Genomic DNA, 9,650 nt, shown 5'->3' on the forward strand with positions numbered 1-9,650 from the left:
TGAGGCGCGGGGGAGAGGGACCGGAGGGGAGGCGGCGGGCGAGGGGTCTAGGCGTCGCGTGGAAGGTGTGGGTGGGAGGGCAGTCCGTCAGAGGCCGGGAGAGCGCGCGAGCACGGCGAGTGCGAGCGGGGAGGCCGGGGGCGCAGGAAAGTGTGGAGGGGGAGGCTCTGGAGACGGGCCGGGCCGAGGGAGGAGCGGGGCGAGACGGGGACACGGGGCCCGGGGCGAGCGAAATCAGGCGGAGGGGAAGCCTCGCGGGCTGGGGCCGGGGTGAGCCCGAGCGAGTGGAGGAGCGAGGAGAGGACAACACGAGCCGTGGCGGAGGCGGGGCCGGGACGGGGCAGGGGCCCGGGCAGGGAGCGGGGGCCCGGGCGCGCGCCGGGAGGGCCTCGGGCGGCCCGGGGGCGGCGCGGGCCGGCGCGGCGGCATTAAGTGAAGCTCATGGAGACTGTGTGCTCTAGCGCCTTGCGGCGGAGGGAGGCGATGCTCGTGCCCCGCCACACGTCGCTGCTGTCCGGGGAGCTGCAGAGCTGGGGCGAGCCGGAGACGTTGCTGGGGCCGGGGAGGGAGGCGGGCACCATGCCGGGGAAGGCGGGCTGGTAGAGGTGCGACTGCAGCCCCGCGCCGTTGGAGCCCGCCAGGCTGTTGGACAGGCCCATGGAGTTGGGCGGCGGCCCGGCCGCCAGGCTGCACTGGGACAGCGACTGCGCCATGGCTTGCTGCCGGCCCAGCGCCGGCGGCAGCGGCAGCTGCGACACGCCCGGCATGGCGGCCGCCGCCCAGCGGGTGTCGTTGGCGTGGAAGGAGCACAGGCTGTCGCCCATGGCGGCGGCGGCGGCGGCGGCGGCCGACGGGAACTGAGGCAGGCCTGGCGTGGGCAGCAGCGTGCCCGGCGCGCGGAACACGTTGGTCGTCTTCTTGCGCTTCTTCCACTTAGCGCGCCGGTTCTGGAACCAGACCTGGAGCGGGCGGGGTGGGAGACAGACAGGGCGCCGTTAGCGGGCCCGGCGGCCGGGAGGGGCGGGGGCTCGGGCGCGAGAAGCCCGCCTCAGGTACGCCCACTCAGCCCCAGGCCGAACAAGTGCCATCGGCCCGACGCGCCTCCACACCCAGCCAGAGACCCTGCTTCTCCGACAGCTCGAGGCAACTGGCGCCCCTTGCGCCCACCAAGTGTCGACTCCCGGGGTCCTGAGTGATCGTGCCTTCCGGAGCGCTTACTCACAGTGCAAACACCACCGTGTGCAGTGTTCTCCACGCCCCTGCACGCTGGCACATTCTGTGCGCTGCTTAGTTGCACAGGTCTGCAGGCAGGCATGTGTCAAGGCTGGACCCACAGGTGTACAAATGAAGATAAACATGTGTACCCATGTGGCTTAATAGCGCGCCTTATAACACTGATGGGGTATAGAATTTTCAGAAACGCTGGAAATTTGGAAATTGATGAAGGGCCATGGATGACATAGCTACTTTCAAAACCGAAAGACAAAGGAAAACCCCTAACGCCACGGATGACCGAGCGGAGAGGTTAATATCGTGATCCGTGTGGGAAAGCGAGCGCCACTGAGCTACAGCCTTGTTTGGGTCGCCGCCGTGACTTCTGATTCGTAGCAACTGGCACTACTGCCACAAGTCTCCGCGCCTCAGTCTCAAACCCCTCTAAGGGCCCCTTCATCTGGGCTGTGCAGGTATGCTGGAACCTGCTGCCGGAGCCCTGAGCCCCAGGGCCTTGCAGTCTATTCTTTTCGGGAACTTACTGAGGATCCCAAATAACGAGGCCTCCCATTCCCTCAAGTCTCACCCGCTTCATCTATAAACTGAAAGCAGGTTTTCTGACCACTGCAAATTAAAGATCAAGTTTAAAGCTCACACTAGTTATGAATCGAATTTAATGTTGCTTAGACAAACCCAGATGTCTTTTTAAAGGAAATGTGTTTGATAAAACATACTCCAAATGAAAATAAGCCTCCTACTCTTCTCTCCTAACAGTGACCCTGGAATTTCAGACCTTACTAGACAAATTTGCCTACGAATGTCAAATTCACTACCACTGGAGAAGGAAAGGTTCTTCCTGAAAGGTATCAAATAAGCTGTCTGACCAGGATAACCTCCCATCTCCCCATATTTGAATTTGATCTTTTTAAAAATAATAATAATAATAATTGCCAGCATGCCTACCTGGCAGGCTTGCAGTTTAATGTGTAGTCGGTTGGAGGTTTACTGTGCATAAATATAAACGATGTGAGACAAGCTCAGGCACTGATTGAGTTTCCTCTTAGAATTTGGCCACCGTAATTTGAACACCGTATTCGGCCGAAAGGTTATTCATCGGTTAATCCAAGCTATTTAGTGTTTATTCTGCAAGCTAAAGTATCCTGAGTATGGACGTACCTGACCCCGTTCTCGGGGAGCCAGCTATGCACAGCGGTGTGTGTGTGTTCAGACCCTTGCAAGTGGAGACACACTCTACGCCTGCCAGTGTGAGCGGCATTGCATTCTAGAATTCTCGCCCGCCTCTGGGCCGGCCCTGGCCTTTCTACCGTACCCGCGCCGTGGCCCACCACTGTATCTGTCTCTGATTTCTACCCTATTTCCCTATTTTCTGCCTACCCCAGTATCCGGATTGGGTAAAGACACCGGGTCCCTTCCCTGCTAAAGCCCCTCGAGCTGGTGGCGCGGCGGCTTAATGAGGCAGCAGGGCCCTAGGTGGCGGCTGGGGTCAATGCTGCCGGCCGCGGATTGAGCCGTGAGCGGCTAGCGGCCTCGGCCGAAGAGTAACCCGCAAGAGCCGAGGAAAGCACAGCGACGAGACCTGCGGGCACGGGTCGCTTTGCATTACCCACCGAAGGCTAGACTTGGGGAAAGTAGACCGGCTGGAGCCCTACACAGGCACGGTGTCTGTGTGCAGACGACCCCCACACCTCACACTCGCACTCATATATTTTGAAAGATATCTCCTAATTTAAAGACCGGTTCCTAACACCCTGCAAGTGTAGTGAATTCCGAAATGTTTGAACTTTTGGGGCGTGCAGCGGTGGGGGGGGGGAGAAGGGTGGCGGACAAGTGCGGGGAAGTGGGGAGAGAAGCAGAAGAAAGGAAGGGGGGGGGTTGTCCCGTAGAATTTCAGTAGAAAACACGCCCTCAGAAAGGTCTCTGAATCTCAGGCATGGGCGGAAAAGAACAGCTGTTAAAGAACCGAATATTATAGGAATAATCGAAAAATCGTGCTCAATTATGTTTGAGGGTTAGTAGTCAAATGATGGCTACAAAATTTTTTATGTTTCATGGCTTACTGGGGTTGGGGAAAAAATCTGCATGGGGTCTGAGCACCTCCGTTCCAAGCTATGATGCATATGTTTTTAAAATGTGAATGTTTCCACTTGAAAACTAGAGCATGACGGATTAAAATGCAGGCAAAACCTAAGGGAGATTTTGAGAACGCACAGATGACAACTCCAGGAAATATATTAACCGCAGCCACGGGCCAACTTTGTACTCAGTTGAAATGCAGCTCTTCTCAGAAAATGCTTAATACAACAGTGAGAATCTAATGGAGGTTGGAATTTAAAAATCCACTTTCATGATATCTGCTGTTACAGTAATATAGACATACTGTAAATGTATTTTAAAATATATAGCCCGTTTAATTCCCCACCTATAAATGGCTCAGAAATAGAGAAAGAGAGGGAGAAAGAGAGAATATTACTTTTTTTCCCCTCGAAGCAAACGCTTTATGAAGATCTCATTGGAATCCTGCAAATGATTAATGTGAAGATTTGGGAGGAAATCTGGGGAGCTGTATTAAAGCCTAGATCTCAGGTTCATTTCGATCAGCCAGCCGTGAACTCTGGGCCGAATTCATTACACTTTAATAGTGCTGGGAGAGGAAGAAAATGCAATTTCTCATTCCATTAGAAAACTAGAAAATACTCTCAGCTTGTCCCCCTATTAAGATGTGGCAGGTGACAGGGCCATTCTGGGGGACACGGTCAATGGAATTACAGCACATTATTTTTGTTCGTATAAAATATTGAAAGGCAAGCCTGACTGTGCAGAAGTTATTTCACTGATTTGGTTTTTATGTAAATAAAATATTGAAAGTTAATTAATCCGTGCTAGAGACTAATGATTATGCTTATTATATTGCATTTGATCGCATAATTTGCATGATTCTCGCATTGCTGCTTAATAAGCCATTCCAGGTTATAAATAATTCTGAAATTGGTTTCTAATAATGGCATGCTATAAAAGGAATGGTTTTATTACACTAGCCAGAAAAGGGGAGCGATATCAGACATGGGCTTGGCCTCCATGTGAGTAGAGGTGCTTTAATAAATACTTAAAAGTATGATATATACCAGATATAGATGAAAATAAGTATGTTGGATCATTTAGAGTAGGATGAAAAAGCATCTTTAAAAACATACAATTGCAATAAATTAAATGTTTAGATCATTTTTAATCAGCGCAGTGGCCCCTGTACTGAAAAGAATGTGTGGCAATCTGTTAACTATAAAGAAAACTATGAAGTACTCATCATATAAGAACAAAAACCAATTACTATTTAATTTGAATTTGGTCAAGGAGCAATGGTACAGTGAATTGTGAAGTAAATACATTTTCCATAAATTATTTTTGCATTACATTACATAATGTTAATCATTTTGAAATGTTAATTAAGAAGGTTATGTTGATCTGATTACTTTTTAAACTATGGAACATTATTTTTAAAAATATTGAAATTGCCATTCTATTAAGTTGTTCCTATCAGCAGCTTCAAGCTATTATCTTTGGTTGAACATTATGCTAGAACAATTAAAGTGCTTTGTCTCTTTCTTCTTGATTATTCTTTTGTGTACTTTTTAAAAATACTGTTCCTATTACACAGTTTGTATTTTATTTCATTTACTACTTTTTCTATTAAAAGAATCACTACCATTAACCTTTGGAAGACCTAATCAAGTTTAATAGACCTCGTTTTCTTTTTTCATAAAGTCAGTTGTCCAATTATATTTTATTTGTGATTCTAAGTTCTATTTTAATTTAAACTAATTACCAGTATATCTAGGTTAAGCAACAGCATTTTACTCTCTAAAACAAAAATTATTAGGTAGTATTTCTCTTGAGGGACAAAAAGCAAATTTATGAATTTTGAGCTTACAAGATTTTGACAAGCCAGTATTATCATTAGCAGTAATGGAAGTATTGAAATTGTATATTTCTGTTAAGGTTTGAACTCAACTTCAGATTTAAAAAGGGATTCGAGGTAAAAAATTTTAAAGATCATTAATAATGTATGTCTGCACAATGCAATTAACACTCTTTTGATGCTTAATTTCAATGGCCCATGGTTCGGGGCTTCCAGAGTTTACTAATGAAACCACCCAGACTTATATTGAGAAAAAATGTTAATCTATGTTATACCCTGAATATTACTTTATTAATTTGACCACTGTAAGTCCCCAAAGACATTCATTTGCTGACTATTTAGAACAGAAGCATAAACTATTTTTCCAGATTGGACTGTCTTTAAAATGCTGAATGGAGATAGACATATTCAACACCGTCATTATAGACACCCTTGTCTCTTACTTCTTAGATAAAATGTAAAATAGGTGAAATCTTTAATTTGTAAAAGCAGCTAGACCTGAGGTTGACATCCAGGAAAGGGACAAAAAAAAAATACCACATCCAAGACAGGAAAGGAAGACTTTCAGCACCCTGGATAGCTCAAGCCTAAGTGCGTGTCTTGGAATTTCCCCTCCAGCATATGTCCATAAAATATTTGATATACTGTTTTCATTCTTTTAAAAAGCGAAAAAGGTCTAAAATTCATTGGGCTTATACTTTTATTCTCCAATTTTCAGAAAAGTTATAGGTGTCATTTTCTAAGTTATATATAATTCACAATTTGGAGGGTAGTCGGACAGAACAAGGGGTCAGTAATGATTTCGTCTACTACCTGTCAATCTTTCCTGCCCTAAATGTCCTTTCTTCAAATCGGATATCTACAACAGAAAACCTTCATTTTTTCCCAGTTTCCTTTGGGGAAAACCAGGGTTCAGAGGCTGTGGGGGATAGCTCTAGCCTCCCCCAGCGCATTGGTTGACCACCAAAGTTCAAACCTCTTGCAAACATCAAGGCTAGGGGTATTTTGCCTGAGAGCGGCGGGAGGGTGATATTCGGGAGAATAAAGCTACACCGTGAAACCCAGGTGTGGATCTTTTTTTAAAGGCGCCCATTATGCCTTATTTTCTCCGTTTACATGTTTTCTGTATAACTGTTGCATTCCCCCATTTATCCAGACGTTTAACACAAACTCATTAGGGGTTAGTGAAATACTTGTCAATAACGTAAACTGGGGCGTTCGAGTAGAGGGAGTAGGGAGTAGAGGCGCGCGCCCGGCTCAACCGCTTGGGAGACTCGAGCGGAGGCCGGGAGACGCGGAGGGCAGGAGACGCCGAGGTTCCCTTCTTAGGAGGAAGGAGGCGACCTAGCAGTCGAACAACGCCGGCTTCGCTTTTCAGGAGTTTCTGCGGGGATGTGCCTATCCTGCCGGGAGATGGGGGCCCTGCCTGTCCATTGCAGGATGGTGATCCGGCCCAGTTCCCGGGCAGAGGAGCTAACATGACCCAGGAAGGCATAAGCAGCCAAAGCGCAGCCCAGGATCCTGGCAGGAGAAGGAAAGACTCCGCTTCCTTTGCCCAAATCCTCCCGCCCTCTCCTGGTCTTCTGCCCCGGCGTCCAGCCCGACGTACCTGCACTCGGGACTCGGTCAGCCCGATACGCAGCGCTAGTTCCTCGCGCATGAAGATGTCAGGATAGTGAGTCTTGGCGAAGCTCCTCTCCAACTCGTTGAGCTGCGCGGGGGTGAAGCGCGTCCGGTGGCGCTTCTGCTTCTGTTGGCCCTGCTGCTGGCCGGCTTGGCTGGGGTTCGGGCCGCCTTGGGGCCCCGGCTGCTTGTCCGGGTCCTTTGCGCTCACTGCCAGCGAGGCCGGCGTAGAGCCCACTGTGGTGATGTCCTCCCCGGGCAGCAGAGTGGCTCCCTCGACTGGGTCGGAGTTGGGCGCTAGGTCCCCCGGATGGCCCCCGGGGTCGGAGCCCCCCACGCCCAGCCTACACTTCACCGCCTCCCGGTGGCCCAGAAGCTCGGCGGCATCTTTCATACCTGAGGAGGCAAGGGGATCGCGGTCACTACTTTCCTGGCGATGCCAGGAGGGACTGTCCTCCTGGCGAGGTCCTCCTTCAGCCCCATCCTTGGCTCCCTCCGCGCCCACGTTCGCCCTACGGAGGAAGATCCCGGGACGCTCCGCTGGGTTCCCCAGGATTTGGACAGCCAGGTTGGAATACCATCTCCTGGCCCTTTCCCCTCTCTCCGCAGCCGGCTCCCGCAGCAAACGGCGCTCGCTTTCGTCTCTCCTATAATGGAACACTCCCGGTCCCGGCAATGAAACATGCCGAGGGGTCCCTTTCATGAACCGTACCCCTGGCGCCCCAGGAACCCGAGAGCATGTCCTCGGACCGGAAAAGAAAAAGGGAAAGGAAAGAAAGAGAGAAAGAAAATTAGACGATTCCCTGGTTGCTGTCCCACCTGCGCTTAGGCAGCCTGACGAACTCTCGCTCTGGCCCTCAGCGATTCCCTCTCGCTTTCCGAAGATGAATAAGTCTCCAAGCCTTCCACCCCCCGAAATCAACCCAAATCAGCTCCGCCTCCCCCTCAAATCAGAGAAAGTGTTTGGAAAATGGAGTCACATCCATCACCAAAGATTCCCAAACCGGAAACCCAGAGCCCAGCAGTCCAGATAGCATTAAGGAAACCCAAGGAAACCCTATAGACATAACAGTGAATCAAACTTGAGAGAATTCAACTTTTCTTTCCGGAGAAATAAAAGGCTCCTTCCTCTCAGCCACCGGCAATGCCGAATCTTTGCAGGCGGGATGCCTGTGAGGATGAATTTGGCGTTTCTCCTTTCTCAAGGAGCACTCTCAGCAAATCCGCTTCCATTGCAGCGGCTTCTCCTTCACGCCAGATTTTTACAAATTCAACCATACTTAGACGAGAAGGAGAGAAGGAGGTAGTAGAGAGAGAGAAAGAGAGGGAAAAAAGAGGAGAAAGAAATCCCAAATCAAAGCAAACAGGAGGGGAAAAGAGAGAAGGAAAAACACCTCCAAACAAATTATCACGAGGTAGATCGCCTTTAAAAAAATAATAATAAGAGGGAGGGGGGAAGTGGAAAAAATAAGAAAAACAAAAAGTAACATCATTTCTCAACTCCTTTTTTGGATCTACATATTCCATAGATTTTTTTTTAAAGACGATGTTAAATCAAATTAAACTTTAATGCAACACAATTACTTTTAAAGAAATTAGTCCATTTAGGGCGCATTAAGGTAAAATAAGGAGCAAATTGACAATTTCCTGCCCCGGCTTCTCCTGGCCGCCGGGGCGAGAGGCGCGCACTCACCTAGCCTGGCGTCTAGGAGGTCGGCGTGAGACAGCATCGCGCACCGCTCCAGGGCGAAAGCTGTTCCCCCCCAAATTTTAGCGGCTTTAAGTTATTTAAAATAGATATAAGCTATAAGCTATACGATATAGATATATATAGATCACCTAAATGAAAGAAAATTCGGTTTGTGGTTAAAAAGGGGGCTTCTTGCATTATAATGTCCTTTAGAGAGACGGGGAGGTGCTTAACAGTTGAATGAACCCGTGAGCAGCTCGGCGAGGGGACCAATCAGGAGGGCAGCCTGCAAATGTCAGCGCCCGGAGAGTCCCCCACTCCGCCCGCCCGCCCGCGCCCGCCCGGAGGAGGCGGCGGCGGCCCTGGCGGCTCCAGCCCGAAGCAGCAGCTGGAGAAGCGGCGGCCGCCTCGGCCTCGCCCTGGGCTTCTGGGCCCGGCCCGCGTTAGCTCTTCCCTGCGGTTTTCCTCAGGCACACCCTTCCTTCTCCTTGTCCCACCCTGCTCGCTCCAAAGGCGCAGCTCGGTCTCTTTGAGCTGGGGTCTTTCTGGGGCCGAGGACAGAGCAGGGCATGACCTCCGCGTGACCCGAGAGTCGCCCCCGCCCGCGGGATCTGGGCGACACTGGCCTGCCGCTGGCTCGGGCCTGCCAATCAGGAGCACAACGGGGGCACACCGCGGCCTCCAGACCGCGCCTCGACTTCGCGGCCGCCCCGCGGGCCTGCGCCTAGGGTGCAGACACCCTGGCTGGGACCCCGGGCCTACCGAGTCCCAGCCCCGCGGCAGGGTTAGAGCTCAAAAAAGGAATCGACTCCCCGCGCGCTTCCAGGGCCCGCGCGCAGTGTGGATTCTTGCGCTTTGCACCCTGCCCGCCCGGCGCTCGCCCGGCTCCCGCCCCTCCGCGGGGCTCACGCGAGCATCCTGGCCCACGACCCGTTCTTTTGGTCCAAGTTTCTAAGTTCAGCTTGGCTTCCAACTCCACTTAAGACTGTAAACAAAGTTAAATGCTCTTTATTTTCCTCTTGAATATGTTAAACTACTTGAACAATTTAAAGTGCTTTGCACAAGTGAAGCGAACCATTTCTAATGTTCTGATTTTTCAGAGCCAGCCAACAACAAAGTTTAGATTAGTAATATATTTCTAACCAGAGTAATTTTCAAGATCATTAGGCATTTATGTAATTAGTGCCAAAT

At 50.4% G+C, this 9,650-nt stretch overlaps 1 protein-coding gene across 1 annotated transcript; it reads right to left on the minus strand.

Annotated features, from left to right (window-relative positions):
- Positions 1 to 428: 428 nt before the first annotated feature.
- OTP (orthopedia homeobox) lies at positions 429 to 8,499 on the minus strand. The gene is made up of 3 exons (XM_058523726.1): positions 8,463 to 8,499; positions 6,756 to 7,165; positions 429 to 959 (listed from the first exon to the last, which is right to left on the minus strand). Exons 1-3 carry the CDS (start codon positions 8,497 to 8,499, stop codon positions 429 to 431), a joined length of 978 nt encoding a protein of 325 aa, XP_058379709.1.
- Between the last annotated feature and the right edge of the window lie 1,151 nt (positions 8,500 to 9,650).

Source organism: Diceros bicornis, chromosome 1 (genome assembly GCF_020826845.1).
Source record: "Diceros bicornis minor isolate mBicDic1 chromosome 1, mDicBic1.mat.cur, whole genome shotgun sequence".
NCBI classification, from domain to species: Eukaryota; Metazoa; Chordata; class Mammalia; order Perissodactyla; family Rhinocerotidae; genus Diceros; species Diceros bicornis.